Raw genomic sequence first — 16,674 nt, 5'->3', positions numbered from 1 at the left:
CTTTTCTTACGATGTACAGAGTCAGCTTTTTCGATGTTTGTACAGAACAATGTTAGGCTTCCATCTAAATAAATATGACATTAAATTAATGTATCCTTGAATCTTGTATGTACAAATTTACATTTACACTCTTATTTCTTATCAGTGTTTTTTCTCACTATAATCCCCCAGAGTTTATGACAGTAATGCTTATATCTTACACACTGAGCATCACATTGATGATGAGGTATTCCATCTAAAACAACAGAATATTCTTTCATAATATGAAAATATTGTTACCATTTCAGTAACAATATATATATATTTTTCCATTTGAGAATCATGCTTTTCCCCTGTATACTACAGATACAATTGTGGATTGCACTGGAATGTAATGAGATGCTTTCTCAAATGTATAAAATACTGTAATTAAACATGCTATTTATCAGCTAATGTAATGCTAATATTGCTGTATGCACACATGCTATCGCTTTCACAGTCCAGTGTTCATGGGTCAAAAATGTTTCAACACTGTCACTCTCCCTGCTGCTGTGGAGAGCGCTGACTTTAACGTCTGCCAGAAAAAGCACCTGCTGATTCAGTTTTCGGTGTCTGACGAGTCGGAGACGTCTGCCAGTCGCTCCTGCCTCTTGCGTACGTTCCAGTGCAAACACTGAGCCAGGCTTTCAAACCAGTCGTACACTAGGTCATGGCAACAGATAGAGGGCACTGGGTAACAAGATGTGGTAATTTTGATGCTGTTAGGAGAGAAAAGCAAAAAGCAAATGAATCCTAAATGGTGGAAAAATAAATCTGATATGCTGAACAAATGATAATGACAGTGAAAGAGCTTTACCAGTCTCCATGCTGGATCTCCTGTCTCTTCCTGCCGTCGAACGACACCCAGGCGGTGTTCCTGGCATCAGGGGACAAGGTGATCTGATTTGGAGGAGGTGCAGAAGACAGACTGTCAGCTTCCCAGCTACAGTTACGAGTTATTACAAGAATACAGACTAACCGACTCACTAAAACACTGACTCGAGAGACCAACATTGCCATCCCTTGCATGGCTAAAAAATGGCTAGGTAAATATAAATATATGAGATAGAAAATGCCTCAGTACGGTAATTTGTCGGCAAACATGACATAAAAGACAAGGAGGAAAAAATAATAATAAGGAGGATTCCCTTTTAACGATTTAAATAAGTTTACAGGTAAACAAATAAGGTTTGTATGAAGCTACTGTTTTCCACGGTAGTGAAGGACGATGATGAAAACAATCCAGAACCTACTGGACATAAAGTATTTGTCAACAAAAAATAAATGTATTTATAAGTTATGCATAGAGAGAACAAATGCAACAGACAGGTGATAAATGACATCAGTGAATCCTGGAGACTGTAGCCAGTGTGTTAGACAGCACCACCATCAAAACACTAAATGAGGGGATTTCATTAGGAAAAATACTGTTCAGAGTAGAGTTCAGAGACTTGGTTGGTTATCTTGTGATGGCCCAAAAGCCTTAATAAGACGCTCAGTTTTTCTTTTTATTTGTCACCTATCGGTAAACAGTTCCCCGTCGTTCTCACCATGAGCTCCACCCCGGCAGGGACAACGATGGGCCTGAAGGAGAGCGAGTGTGGGCAGATGGGGGTGACCATGATGGCGGGTACATTGGGGTGGATCATGGAGGCTCCTGCTGCAGCTGCATATGCTGTGCTGCCTGTAGGTGTGGACACAATCACACCTGGAGGACGGAGAGAGAGAGAGAGAGAGGAAAGACATTCACCACTATAACCATATTTATTCACAAGTCATGACAAAAGAACGCTGTTACCTGACAAGAGGAAGTGTATGACTGCTCTTACCGTCTCCCTGCACTGAGGTGATGAGCCGTCCATCGAGGTACAAGTCCACATTGGACAGGTAGGAGGATGGGCCTCGGTCCACCACCACCTCATTCAACACCTGAAAACACACACAGACACAGGCACGCACACACACAGACCAAAGTTAAGTCTAGAGGGGATTCAGGGGCTGCTTAATCTTCCAGTTTGACACTGAATCTGTATCAAAACAGCAACAAATGACCATGTTGATGACAATTTAAATTAATTATGTTACTGTAGTGCCATCTATAGGCCAAATGCCATACATGTTGTGTTTGCGAGTGCTGAAAAATGAAATGTGGAGAATAATCGGTTCATGTAAGAATGCCATGTGACTCTGTTTTTTTAAATCCTATGGCCTACGTTTGCACTAAAATTTCAATATCTGTAATTTTCAAGACATCCAGCTATCGACAAGTTTAAACACAACTCCTCTAGCAGGAATTATAAGGGCTAAATAACTGCACTGCTTTTTGCTGCATTATGTGAAGGTGCTCCATACAATGAGGCAGTTTTCAGTATGAAATTCCTTTTCACAGACAGTAAATATGAAACTAAGTGTAATCTCTGCACTCAATAGAAACAATAAATCCACCAGCAACATACGCAGAGGTACAGTGCATTACATACCCACATTACAAGAGGAAACTACAAGCAGAGAGAAAAATGCTGGTGTGCGGACAAATCATGCTGAACACAGAACTGCAGCGCTGAGCAGCGATTTACTGAGCTGAACACCGAGCAAACATCCTGCTGGATGCAGCAGACGTGATGTAATGCGAGGTCAAACTCAGGCTCAGAGACCAGAACCATCCGTCACTGCCTTTTATTTATCAACGAGACGGAGAAGGGAGAGAGAGCTGAACTGAAAATGACAAACTGCAGTGTGTGTGTGTGTGTGTGTGTGTGTGTGTGTGTGTGTGTGTGTGTGTGTGTGTGTGTGACTGCAGCAGTCAGGCATGTTGTTTAGTGACAGAGTGTGTCAGACCGAGAGCGTCACAGCTCATGAAATATCGATTCGGCGTTGACTGCGTCGTTGACGCCAGGGTTTCCATGGAAACTGGCTCAACAGAACTTCACAAACATCCTACTTTCTTCTCTCCCATATCTGGGCACAGCAGCTTTATTATGACTGTTCCCATGGAGACCCGGCTCGCTTACTGAGCTTGTAAACATGTACAAACACATCCAGGATGAAAAAGGAAACAAGGACACACACACACACACACACACACACACACACACACACACACACACACACACACACACACACACACACACACACACACACACACACACACACACACACACACACACACACACACACACACACACACACACACAGAGAGACAGACAGACAGACAGACAGAGTAAGCCTCCGTCATCTCTATAGGATTAATACAATCACAAGAGCCCTTTTCAACCAAGAACTATGCAACCAGAGGAACTAAAGACAAGAACTAAAAGCACTCCTTTAAACATCCCTCCAGCAAACAAAAAAGGGCAGCCTTTAAAATGTCCATACATGAGGAAAGCATTGAAGGGTTATCCTGTTGTTGTTTGTATTTACAGTTGTGACAGTGATGTTTGAGTGGATCTAATAAAAGAATGCCACGGTGACACGTAAATTAACGTTTCACTCTCAGCTCGTTCACATTTACAGCTCTCTCTTCATCCTACTTTCTTTTTAGATCAGTTGCGAAGATGACAAATTTGTTCAATAGGTAAATAAACTTCAGCGGAAATGACTGACCGTCATTATATAAACTACATAATATAGATCACGCATTACTTCCTGATTGTGTGACTAAAGCTCTACACGGGTTGTAGCAGCTGACAGAGCTCAGTGTTTGATGGCACCATGAACAGCAGATAAACTAAATTTAGTCCCTAAATCCTCTGGTTGAATTACCGGTTAGGTTTCTGAATTCTTTCCTGGGCCTCTGGAAAAGTTCCTGCAGTGAAAAGGAGGCTGCAGTTACATCTTTACCCTGCTTTGTGTATTTCTTAGTTCAAAAAGCACTTGGTCCCCTCTCACCTATTCATATTTCTCCTCTTAGTCCTCACCTGTAGCTGCAGGGTGACCTTTCCGGCCTCGTTGTTGGTGTGTCCATGAGGAAGGAGTCCGTTGTGTTCTTGCTGCTGCTGTGGCTCTCGGCTGTTTGGCTGCTGGCCTGTTCTCTGAAGCATGTCCTTCACCACCTTCACCTTCAGACGGCTGCGCAGAGTGATGGCTGCGTTGCCTGAAAACACATATGCAGACATAGATGCAAACATAAGCACATACATATTACCTTAGTATTGTACTGAAGAACATGTGATTTATCTCTGAGTTTGACCTTTCAGGAGAAAATATATGTTAATATTCACAAATAATAGAAAAATTGTTCATTTAAAGCTCCTCTCTACCTTCAAACACTTTGGCCACTTCGGTCTTGTATGACTCAAATTTGAAGGGCGTCAAGAAACCCAGGGATCCGAGGTGAAACGCCATAACCGGAGGGACGCTGCCCTACAGAAAAGAAACATAGTCTGGACCTAAAAATCTGTCGAACTCTCACCTCCATCAGAACAGCAGAATCATGAACCAAAAACTCCTCTGTTTACTAAACTACTGTATGCATTTGATATAAAAGATCAACCAATAAATGTGTGATTACCTGGAAGAGAGAGGAGGCGTAGAGCAGAGTCCCGTCTCCACCCAGACAGATGATCAGGTCTATGCAGTCAGAGATATCATCATAACCTGCAGGCGCACAAAAACAATAATATATTCAATGTCTTGTTTATATTTCAACAGCTTTATACTATGCACAAAATAAGAAATATTTTCATTTAAGAAAGTAAGAAAAAAGTGATTATTTTCCTATTTCAGAAGGCCCTAAAGGGAGATAATGTTTTAAAGTCAGTCATAGGCAAACACATGTGGCCAGTGTGACAAATATGATTCTCTAACAGACCGATAGCAACATCATAACACAATAAAATACCATAATAAAACTTTGTCTATAGCATTAATGTGTTTTAAACTAAATTTTGCGTGCCAAAGTCGAAATGAACATTTATGTTGATTACTGTTCTCAAGCGTAAGAAAGGAAATACTGGTACTTTTCTTCAGAATTTCCTTTTTGTGAGACCTAGTTATACTCCTCTCCATCACAGGTAGAGATACTGAACTTTTGGCAACACAAGATTCATCTAGAAAGCTTTTGTAACCCGTTATTTAGCAAATTAGGATTCTAAACCGAAAACTATAAGTTCATAAAGTATTGTTTATTGCTACTCAAAAATTAAACCACTGTTAAACACCACAACATTAAAATACCACTTAAATGAAGTAGTTAGAATCAGTACCTTTAATTTTAACATTTAACTGCTAAAACTTACACAGAACGGATATTATTACTTGTTTAAATACATTTGAAATGAAGGCCTTCAGCTCAGCATTAATGTGTGTGTCTCTATTGCGGAGTCTCACCCTCTCTGAAGGTGCAGAGCTGATTGCGTATGGAGCCAAACGCCTCGTCCTTTGACAGGGTGGCGTCATCTGCTACCCTGCGCTCCACATAAACCATCATCTGCTTCTCCTGAAACACAAAGACATGCTTTAGTGGAAGCAGCCAAAACACAGAGACGTCTCTCAAAAGCACTCTTTCTGAAATGAAGTTGAGCGTACGCCAAACATGTGTGGTTTAGTATGACTGTGTCTGTATGGAATGTAAATACACGGGATCACTGGCCGTCTTTGACAGTCTTCTTGGACAAAACACAGCTTGTGTAGCCAAAAGGTGTTTAAGCTGCGTGAGACCGGACTGTTACATGCCTGGTTCATTACGGGATGATTTTTGTTGGACTCGCTGGTCTTCAGTGTCACAAATGGGTTTAGTTGAATAGCAGCCAGGTAAAAAAAAATGTACCTGATACTACTTTATCTGATATCCCCACTAATAAAAAAATATTATTACAAAATTTCTCTCAAATTGATTGACAGCGCTTCCACAACAACACCGTTATCAGCTGTAACTGCCGAATGAAAGCAGGGCAAAGCGGCGGCCATGAGCTAAGCAGTGGAGCACGCTCACATGCACTAACATGCACTTAAAAGGCAGGCGCAGTCAGACCGGCTATACAAGCAGAGCACAGGGAAACTGAAACTACATCACACATAAAGGGAGAATGACTTAAATTACCTGCTCAGGATTTTATTACCCCACTATATCTTTCCATAGAACTGGTTGTTGGATGCTTTATTAATGGTCTGAATGTGAAATAACCAAAACCAAGAACATATCACCTCAGAGAGTCCGGATCTGTTTTCTGTGCTGCTTCAGACACCAAAGTCCAGTTCCCCAATTCACACCTAAAACATTCCTCTCGTAACAAACATTTAGTATGTCATAGTAGTCCTGTACCTCCACTAGAAACCTGCAGAGCTCTTTGAAAGGCTCGACGAGGCTCTCATCTCGGATTTTCCTGATGACAAGCACATTGACAGGCGGTTTATTCCAGGTGAGCCTCTGGCTGGCTGGGTCCTGGATGTGCCTGTGAAACGAAAAAAAACACACATATTTTAAACACACACCAAGTTAGACTCACAGAAACATATAATAGAATTGACTGTTACATAATCATACTGTATTGCAACTTTTAAATCCAAATAGAGTCAAATGCCACCATGATACTAGGTCTTACCTCATCGTCTAAGTAAATCTACAACACCTGCAGTCATTCATTAACTGCTATGTCCAAACTCCAAACATCAGAATATAAATAACCCTCTTTTTTTTTCTCTTCTTTACCTGTCTCTCTCCTCTCTTGCGTGGCGGATCACAGGCATTGTGCAGACTATTATATCTGTGTTTTCAGATCAAGTCCAAGGAAACACTCTTTATACCAGGTGACAACAAGCATCCATGGTCCGATGTTAGCCATCCCATTACATGTACCATCCAATCACAGCATTTTCATTTTTATCTTATCTCACACGGTTACACAAGTTTCTCTGTGTAAACAGAATATGCCAGTTTGTACATTACAGTCAGTTTGTACACAGAAAGGTCGACCCCCATGCTTACATGACTGAAGTTGGGTTGGGAAGAATACAGGCTTTGGGTCCGAAGTGAGTGGCTGGATACGGTCCATGTAGAAAGTGGGCTCTCCTGTGGGGAGAGAAAATGAGGAGGGCAGGTCAAGACACTATTACATCTTGTCCCGGGCAACAGAGTTGTGGCAGTGGCACGGCAGACCAGCTGGGACCAGCAGTGCAAACCTCTTAGGAGAGCTTTCCGCTGTGTCGCTCGCAGTGCCGGATGGCTCCAAGTGCTCGGGTTGGCCTGGCAACCTCTGCCGCTCAATCTCCCGGAGCAGCTGTTCATGACTATCCCCCCGTCGCTGCGTCCTCGTCGCCTTCCGCCGTCTCCTTGGAGACTTGGCCCGGTGATCCCGGTGCTTGGAGGACCTGGCCGACTCTGTCAGCTGACCGGAGGTTGCTGAGGGTTGCGCCAGGCCTCCGTCCGGCGCCGCCAGGGGCTCCGATGATGGACCGGTCTCTGAGTTATCCATTCTGGAGGGAAGCAAGAAAAAGAAACTTATGTTAAAGATATGTTTGCAATTTAAAGAGAAGAAAGAATCTATGAGATATTTTTTATTAATAACTAACAAGACTTAAAATTTAAGTCACTTTAAATTGCCGAAGGAGGTACCACAATGGTTATTTAACCTATGGCCCACTGATGAAAGTATTGCAATATTTATATATCTGCAATATTACAAAATGTCCGTCTGTGGCGACACTCCTGGAAAAACACTTTTTCTCCATTGAATACACACAAAACATGGAATTTGGGAAACAGTCAAAGACACAGACGGCTAAACTCAACGCACAACCTTTTTGTTTTCACTCACATTTATCAATCAGTTCATAAGGATTGCCACTTTAAGAAGAGCTCAAACAATTAGTGGATTATTAGTTGGATGCCAAGTAACTAATGTCAAACAGCACATTATGATTGTTGTTAATTGTTCACTTATGAAGCCAAAATAACAAATATTCTCTGGTTGCAGCTTTTCAGCAGGTTAACTGACATATGAAGACCAATAATTAAACTATTTAAAGCCTTTTCTTTTTGCCAGTTCACATGAATAGTTGGCCTTTGCCTCAGTTTTCTGGTTGTTAGTGAAGACTTCATCTAAAGCTTAATGAGGATGGATAGGGGGGGTGGTGGTCTCATTTGGGTTCAAAAGGGTTAATATTTAAGATAAATAATCAATGTATTAATCACTCAGCCCTACAATAAACATCCTATAATGAATTGAACTGAATGACATATTAGACCATCTTTGTCTTAACCTGTCAGTTAAGGTAACACACGTCAACTGACACAGGACAGCCGTTGATTTGTTGACAGCGGCGTTACCTAGCAACGAGCTCAGCCGGCTAACGTTAGCTAGCAATAAGCTCAGCCGGCTAACATTAGCTAGCAATAAGCTCAGCCGGCTAACATTAGCTAGCAATAAGCTCAGCCGGCTAACATTAGCTAGCAATTAGCTCAGCCGGCTAACATTAGCTAGCGGCTAACGTTAGCTAGCAATAAGCTCAGCCGGCTAACATTAGCTAGCAATTAGCTCAGCCGGCTAACGTTAGCTAGCAATTAGCTCAGCCGGCTAACGTTAGCTAGCAATTAGCTCAGCCGGCTAACGTTAGCTAGCAATTAGCTCTGAACCCTCGGAAGGAAACAAAGCCTTACTGTGTCAGAGAAGCAAACATGCTCACAGCGACACTACTTTCATCAAGGAGCGAGGGTGGTCATGAACGAGCTACAATGACATGTTTGTTTTAGAAACAGACTGAAACAGATGTGATACGACAGATGCGAGACCGGCTCAGGGGCATCACAGCGGGCAGACCACTGCGCACGATCACTGCGCAGGATCACCACTGCGCATGATCTCTGCGCAGGATCACCACTGCGCACGATCTCTGCGCAGGACCAGCGTTCAGTTAAAGGAACAGCGCCACGTTTGGTGTTTTTAATCTTTTTTTAAATAATAAAGTGTTAAACTATAACCAATAAAAAAAACTGACCGATTGATAAGGTTGCTATATTTTTTTTAAACATTTTTTTAATTGGTTTTTGAGGAAAATATGTACAAACAATACAACACAGCGATTAAACAATAAATAAATACAAATGTAATGAGTAGTGAAATCTACATTTACTCAAGTAAACTGTTTGGGTACTTGTACTTTACTGGAGTGTTTAAATTGTATGTAATGTTTTGAACTCCACTACATTTATTTAATACATTTAGTTCTGCTACTAGATAATTAAAAAATGTATACAATATATATAGTCAACAAACAAAATATGATAGATTGTTAGAGATTATGCTGCCCAGCAGTATATAAAGTCATTAAAATTAGCCCCACCTTTACCAGCAGCAACCTTAAAGTGGTATGTACATTAATCTATCAATCAATATAATCCAGTAATATAATATATTCTGAAATGGGCCATTCTGCATAATGAACTGCATTACTTTTAACTTTTAAATATATTTTGTAAACTTTGTATGCTGTGGTATATTTTGTATGCTATACAAGTATGTTTTGACGCTACAGAGTAATTCTGCACTGTGATATATAGTTATTAACTAAGTAATCTGAGTACTTTCTCACAGTAAAATAGAATGAAATGTGTTTATTAAGTCTATTTCCTTATTTAAAAAATAAAGAGATATGTCTTGAATTAAAACAATCATACAATGGAAACTATAATTAATTTAAAGCATAAATACAAATGAATTGCAAGATAAAATTTGACAGTGAGAGAAATTAATAAATGGAGTAAAAGAGTTACATTTATTTTGCAATTAAATTGTTTTATTGATTGATTGATTCATCTAAAGACAAAATAAGAAAACCAAACAATGAATTGGCAAACCTACTGCTCTTAAGAATGTCCTAAACCTGTGGTCAGCTATAACAGTTTCCTCTTTAATCTCTACTTGAATAAAAGAAGAACTTTGTGGTGTTTTTTACTATGTCTCTTCTTTGCACTGTCCTCTCTGCGGCTGTAATCCTGTAAATTTCCCCACTGCGGGACTAATAAAGGATTATCTTGTTTAGTGATTGGATGTTTCTTTGCCTTTGATGTAAATGAGTGATCCTTCCACATGCAGTAGCAGGCTCTAATTTATCTCTATCTTGAATAACAGACAATGACTGCAGTCATGAGAACTGTTTAGGTGAAAGTACATGAAGTTCTCATTAAAAGCTTAAATTTTTTAATTGTTTGTTCAACAGTAAAATGTTTGACTTACATGCCAAAGCCTGTCTTTTTTAGACAGGAAACAACAAGCATTAGATAAGAATCAAGCTGTACCAGGATGTGCCACAGATCATTTGCAAGTTATTTGAATACCCTAAACCAATCCTTGTTTGAATTTTAGCCCATATTACAATTAACGTCTCAATGCTCTTTGGTGCTTTTGAGTTGTCTTATATTGTGAAATCTCTGTAGCTTCCATACTGCACTGAATAGAAAGTCTTATAAGAAAAGGATAAATGATTGATGATTTATAGACCTTGTCAGAGCTATTAAATACTGGCCAACTGCATTCCCTTTCTTTTAACCACGCCCTTCAAAACACAACCTTTTTAGTAGTACAGCTGCACTGAGGCTGGATATTGTATAACCTTATGAAGTGAACGGAGATGGACATACAGTGCTGCCTCTAATATCAGATTACCACAGTCACACAGGTAATGCTGTCTTTGTATGTGTTTGTTTTGTTGTAAGAGTGTTGTGTTACAAACGTCAAAATGAGAGAAGTCTATTAGTGTGAAGCTGGATTTGATAAATTATAATTAAACAATATTAATAAATATTTTGCACCACTTCAACATATTCCTAATTCAAAAACTTAATTAATACGTTTGTATTTCTTTGCTCAGTTCACTCTCTGATAATGTATGTGTCAATAATTAATCGATGTCAACTCCCTCTCGGCTCTACAGCTCTGCCTGCTTGCTGTTACAGGTACATTGATAACAAAAAAGCAGCAGATAAGTGGTTCAATTCGGCTCCAAATACTGTGAGTTTTTTTGTCAAATTGCTCGATAACTATCCTAAATTTTATTGATGTAGAAATAATCAATTTATTCCACGTTCAAAAGGTGACACATTGTGAAAAAATATGATGTTTCTGTCAACCTTCTGGACACGAAATAAGATATTTATTTTTGTATCTGAAGAACTCTCAGTTTGCCGGCAATTTTTCTATGAAATAAATATAAAATGTAGAAGAGAAAATCAAACACAGACTTCATTCTTCACCTTGGAAACAGCAGAGTTACTTGGTGAAGAATGATTTTTCAATCACAAACGAAAGGACCTTAAAGTGCTGGAAGATAGTGTGATACAAGCCAGAACACATACTAAGTAGACCTTGGGGTGATATTGTTTTTGTGAACAGAAAATTATGTAGTTACAAAAAATTAATGTAATTTTCTCTCTTAGTATTTATTGGCCTGAAAACAGTCAAATAAAAGGAAGCTGTGTATAAACATTACTTTTGTTCCCCTTTAAAAAATAAAAAATGTATCGCTTTTAAGTATACAATGTAAACTTCATCACAAAACATATATATAATCATCCCCTGAAAAAATACCTTAAATAACAGTTCTATTTCTATAATGTAATATCCTTATAATATGTTCATTTCACTAAAGTAGACCTTGGGCAAAATATGATATTGTTTTTTTTGGCTGAATGGCAGAAAATTATGTAGTTACAAAAAATTAATGTAATTTTCTCTCTTAGTATTTATTGGCCTGAAAACAGTCAAATAAAAGGAAGCTGTGTATAAACATTACTTTTGTTCCCCTTTAAAAAATAAAAAATGTATCGCTTTTAAGTATACAATGTAAACTTCATCACAAAACATATATATAATCATCCCCTGAAAAAATACCTTAAATAACAGTTCTATTTCTATAATGTAATATCCTTATAATATGTTCTCCACTTTCACGTGAAAGCCTTGTTTAGTATCGCTCAGTGTAGCCTGTGCTCCATTTCCTGGTTGGGTTCATTGTCACTGTAGACTGTGACTCACAGTTCCCCTCACAGGTTGGAGGGGAACTGTCAAAATGAAAGACTGAAAGACAGTTTGGCAAAGCGGAAGACGAATGTTAATGATTCATTTCAACAGAAAACCCAAGAGTGTACTTAAATGTCTTAAATACTCTAATCTAAGAAGTATTTCAAAAAGGAGAAGAGGAGGCTGGTTTCTGGTCTCCATGCAGGGGAAATGTTTCAGAAAAAAGCTGAAGAAAACTGGTAAGATACATAGAAGTCGTCTATTTTTAAGACTTGATAAACATGTTTTCTCAACCAGCATCTTACTATGATCAGTGGGGTCCAACATTATCTTTTATTTTCTTCCAAAGTTAGAGAAATGTTTTGAATTTAACAGGAGATATTTCTGGCATTTTATGTCTTTTGTATTGCTGAAGTGGGCAAGGAACATTTAAAAAAAGGTGATATCATCTATCTCTGTGCACAGATCAGAGTTTAGCAGTCAATGTGATGTTTGCAACTGTTGCCAGCACCGTCGGTCAAATCTGATCAAACCAAAACCCCAGAGTGGGATGAGTTGAATGTTTTTGTCTGCACTTTAAAGCCACTATAATCAATATTTCTAAATTGAGAATTTGATGATGTGATAACTGCAGGTCCTGTCAGGTCTACGGAGTGTTTCAGCTCCATCAAAACAGGAAGCAGTTTTAAAAGAAAAAACCCAAAGTTTCTTTAGCAACAAGCTGGTAAACAACCACATATTTCCTGCAGAAGTTGGAAGACATGCGTATATACAAGTGGGGAAAACAAATCTTTTTTCCCTCCTTGCAGCAGCAGAGTCTCCACGCACCTCTGGTTAGAAGCTCTGCCAGACTGCACACCATGATTATCTCCATCGCCTCCATCCGGCTCGGTCTGGGAGGAAAATGTCTGCTCGACTGGGCTCTGGTGTTTCTCCAGAGGAAACACATCCACAAAAGCTTCCTGGCAGTTTTCGGTGTTTCCCTCGCTGTCATCGACACAGTCCTGACCCTCTTTGTCACCATCCTGCACGTGCACGCTGATGGACACGTCATCCTCCTGGGCTTAAAGCTGACCAGGTACCATGTATGTTTGCTGGTTCAAATCCTCGGACAAGTCTGCCATGCTCTGCAGTGGCCCATTGTAGTCGTGGCCGGTTTGGACCATTTCTTTACAGTCACTCGGAGGCTGCAACCCACAACCGGCAGGACCAGATTATTTGTCTGCTTGTTTGCGTCCGGCCTCCTGTGGTTCCTCGCTGCTCTCTACGTTTTCCTGCTGTCTGGTTTCGTTCCTGTCATGGAGGATGTGTCTCACAACCAGATACACCAGTGCTGGGTATTTCACACCACTCAGATCCTGCAGGTTGCCACGTTTCTCCTCCTGACTCTGGGCTGTGCAGTGTTGCATGCTGGGTGCAGCACTCGGTTATTAAATTATCACCCTTTGAAAAACCAAATTACAGACCGAAGTAGAGCTCACTCCAGAAGAGATGTTGTTCATCAAGCCCTACATATATTTCTGAACACATGGGCCCCATTACTTTTTTTGCTGGCCGTGTTCCTCCTGCTTCCTGTGGGAATACCTGCATACCTGGGTCTGAACGCTGTCTGGCTCTGTTTCCTCAACAGCCTTCTGATAGCGGTGGTTTTATGTGCAGTCTCACAGATACAGCAGGACCTGGCAGCAGCTCCTCCTGACAGCTTCTGTGAGTGGACATTTCAATGTAGCTCGGCTGAAGAGGACTGAACATGACGGCACAAAGCAAATACAAACAGAGCTCATGGTTAGAATTAGCTGATTAGACCTCAATGTCATAAACTTGTATTTCTGAAGAAAAGTTGGACTACCAAGGTAGCGGTCCGGTTTTACAAATGGCACCATGTGTCTGTCAGTTATCGCACCACTTTGGTCCAGAACGAAATGTCAAAACAACTGTTGGATGGATTGTAATGTTTGGTACTCCATGTTCCTCTGAGAATGAATCCCAATGACTTTGGTGATCCCCTGACTTTTTATTACAACCAATAGGTTGACTTTTGTGTGTTTTAGGGAAATGTATGAACAACTGTTCAACTGGTTAATTAAATAATTAATTGTAGTAAGTTCTCTTTTGAAACCAGGGTGTTGGGTTCAGCAGGAGCCATTCTGATGTCAGATGTGTCAGATGGCTTTCTGCGTTTATGCTAACAAGCTGCAGTTAGCTAAATATACGTAAATATGAAACCACAAACTACATTTTTAGACCCCGCTTTTTGCATTGAATGTCAAAATTTGAAAAAAAATATTTTACTGGCCAGACATTTAACAATAAATATCAAACATGGTGGGTCCAATTAAGTTGTCTCTGATCTACATGTTAAAACTTAAGCCAGGGAAACGTACGATGATATGTACTGCTCACCAGTACATTTACTCAAGTAATGTGCTTAAGTAACGTTTTGAGGTACTTGTATGTTATTAAAGTCTGTTAATTGTCTGCTACTTTTATTTTTACTATATTTGAGGGAAATATTGTACTTTTGACTCCACAACATTTACTTGATAACTTTAGTTACTAGTTACTGTACAGTACGTTCATATTAAGAATACAATCAACAAATAGTGGAAATTTGTAGCAGTATATAAAATAATATATATTAATTATTGCCAGTAGTAGGGATTCTCGAGATCAGACACAGACAGATTAGAAGTTGAGAGCTATAAGCGCTCTAGATCTTTTAGACTTCGACACATGCATTATTGATGATGCAAGTTTCAACGGCTTAATAGAAAATATCCACGTTTGATTATACATCATTGATTAATGGCCAAAATTTGCACCGAGCCCACGGACATGTTTGGAACTGGAGGCAGCTCCTATTGAGCAGGTTTAAAAATAGTTCATAACATTGTGATGAAACGGATCCTGTGAGTTTTGTGACAATCAGATAACAATTTCTGATTTATAGTATAATTCGGGTTGTGTCACATCCACTTAAATTTCTAGCACTTAGATAAAGCTCCACGTTAACCGGGTGCAATATTTAAGTGCTGAACATATTAATGCATCAATAATTAAAATCCAACAATATAAAATAAATTATTCTGAAATGGTGTTTGGAATTCAAAATGACTTCTTTTATTGTTGATACTTTAATGAATATTACTCTTTAGAGTATTTCTACTGTAGTGTTGCTACTTTTACTGAGTTCTTCTTCCAACACCACATATTCAGGGCTTGCATTATGATTATTTTAATTATTGATTTATCTGCCCAATACTATGTCAATTAATTCATGAATTGTTAATGAAAAGTTTTTTTGTGCAAACCACAACGTAAAATAGAATCGAAAGTAAATAATGAAGATATGAGGAAAAACATCACCAGCAAATAAATAAAAAGTCAAAAGACAGCACTTGTTTGACACTACAGAACTTTACTTGAATTTCATCCAAGTTCATTATCTATACAGGGTATATATTTACAAGATCTGAAATCAGGGAAGGGAAAAAACAGAAAAAACAAACACTAGATACAACTGAGGTATTAGCTAAAAGCATTTACAGGTATGTCATTTACTAGTAAATATCAATGATGATAAACAGTTAGAGATGCAGCTTCTTCTGCTTAAAAAACATATTTTTTTATATCACAACATGAGGTAGGAGAACAGTGTCTCGATTCATGCAAGAACAAAAGTCTCATCACACTGTAGTATTGGCAACGTAGTATGCAATGGTCAAACACAGACACTGTGTTTCATGTTTCAGAACAGCATCGATGGGGGAAAAGGGTTCTTTTTAGCAAAGCCATGAATATTTTTTTTTTCATCTATAGCAGGATGTGTATAAATCAAAACATTGTGCACCTATTCTTAGTAACCAGTGATCTGTGTGATCAATCACCAATGCAGCCACACTTCCTGCTTCTCCCACACTGGCACAGAATAATTACTGGCTGAAAATTACATACAACTACAAAGCATACCTCCTGCAGCAGTTCAGAGGTCACCTTGGATTTGTTTACTAGTTTTCTCCACATAGCCAGGAGGGATGTAAATGTAACTCCTGTATTCAAATGTGTCCACATGGTAGAACTCTGCTCAGTTCACCTTGTTCTCTTGTCTGTTGGGCAAACTTCACAACCGTAAAAATTCTGTACAAAGCATATCCAAGTTCTCATAACACTGCAAAATGCAAAAAAAGGCGCAGCAAACCGTGTTACATGGGATTTTTCTCCACTTTCATTTAGTCCTTTTTTAAATGACGGACTATGATTTAAGAAGCTAAACAACGCCCCCTTGTGTATAAAATGCAAATTACACAAAGTAAGTTTAGAGTAAACATTAGTAATCTGCTCATGTGATAGATTGACATTTTGGTGGCCCTTAAGAGGTGATTAAGTCAGTAAAACTAATACTGATTCTCTTTTAAGTGATGTTTACACATCCAGACAGGAATAAAGGATCAGAATCAGAAAACAGAACTACACATCCAGAGCTACATGAGCAAGTTTTTCTCTTTCCCTTTTCAAAGCTGCTGTGCTTCAGTAAGACGTGGGAGACCAACACACACACTCTGTCTCACACACACACACACACACACACACACACACACACACACACACACACACACACACACACACACACACACACACACACACACACACACACACACACACACACACACACACACACACTCATCACTCATCATTTCCAAAT

The 16,674-nt window shown here is 39.3% G+C and overlaps 2 protein-coding genes across 4 annotated transcripts; one reads left to right on the top strand and one right to left on the bottom strand.

The window, feature by feature from the left end:
• Positions 1–50: 50 nt before the first annotated feature.
• On the bottom strand, positions 51–8,776 carry nadkb (NAD kinase b). Of its 2 annotated transcripts, none has more exons than XM_054626616.1 (12): positions 8,615–8,776; positions 7,138–7,431; positions 6,944–7,027; positions 6,281–6,410; positions 5,347–5,455; positions 4,529–4,614; positions 4,278–4,380; positions 3,936–4,111; positions 1,848–1,947; positions 1,569–1,726; positions 836–918; positions 51–737 (listed from the first exon to the last, which is right to left on the bottom strand). In XM_054626616.1, the coding sequence occupies exons 1-12, from the start codon at positions 8,632–8,634 to the stop codon at positions 578–580; spliced, it is 1,503 nt and encodes a 500-aa protein (XP_054482591.1). In that variant the 5' UTR covers positions 8,635–8,776; the 3' UTR covers positions 51–577. The 2 variants fall into 2 exon arrangements, with proteins under 2 accessions (XP_054482591.1, XP_054482592.1); XM_054626617.1 differs by having other exon boundaries at positions 8,641–8,776.
• A 3,275-nt stretch (positions 8,777–12,051) lies between these two features.
• On the top strand, positions 12,052–14,972 carry gpr160 (G protein-coupled receptor 160). 2 transcript variants are annotated; one of them, XM_054596535.1, is made up of 3 exons: positions 12,052–12,211; positions 12,607–12,696; positions 12,782–14,972. In XM_054596535.1, the coding sequence occupies exon 3, from the start codon at positions 12,833–12,835 to the stop codon at positions 13,718–13,720; it is 888 nt and encodes a 295-aa protein (XP_054452510.1). In that variant the 5' UTR covers positions 12,052–12,211; positions 12,607–12,696; positions 12,782–12,832; the 3' UTR covers positions 13,721–14,972. The 2 variants fall into 2 exon arrangements, with proteins under 2 accessions (XP_054452510.1, XP_054452509.1); XM_054596534.1 differs by lacking the exon at positions 12,607–12,696.
• The last annotated feature ends 1,702 nt before the right edge of the window (positions 14,973–16,674 follow it).

The sequence above is a fragment of the Anoplopoma fimbria genome, chromosome 3, assembly GCF_027596085.1.
Source record: "Anoplopoma fimbria isolate UVic2021 breed Golden Eagle Sablefish chromosome 3, Afim_UVic_2022, whole genome shotgun sequence".
Taxonomy (NCBI): Eukaryota; Metazoa; Chordata; class Actinopteri; order Perciformes; family Anoplopomatidae; genus Anoplopoma; species Anoplopoma fimbria.
This window is presented reverse-complemented; position numbering and strand designations above follow the sequence as displayed.

What these genes read in the sequence shown, in the direction of transcription:
- nadkb (XM_054626616.1), bottom strand. Translation starts at nt 8,634, where the DNA reads ATGTTTGCTTCTCTGACACA. An exon ending in GCTCTGCACCTTCAGAGAGG is followed by an intron (nt 4,615 to 5,346) that starts GTGAGACTCCGC and finishes GTGCGCCTGCAG; the next exon opens with GTTATGATGATATCTCTGAC. An exon ending in GAGATCCAGCATGGAGACTG is followed by an intron (nt 738 to 835) that starts GTAAAGCTCTTT and finishes CTCTCCTAACAG; the next exon opens with CATCAAAATTACCACATCTT.
- gpr160 (XM_054596534.1), top strand. Translation starts at nt 12,833, where the DNA reads ATGATTATCTCCATCGCCTCCATCCGGCTCGGTCTGGGAGGAAAATGT.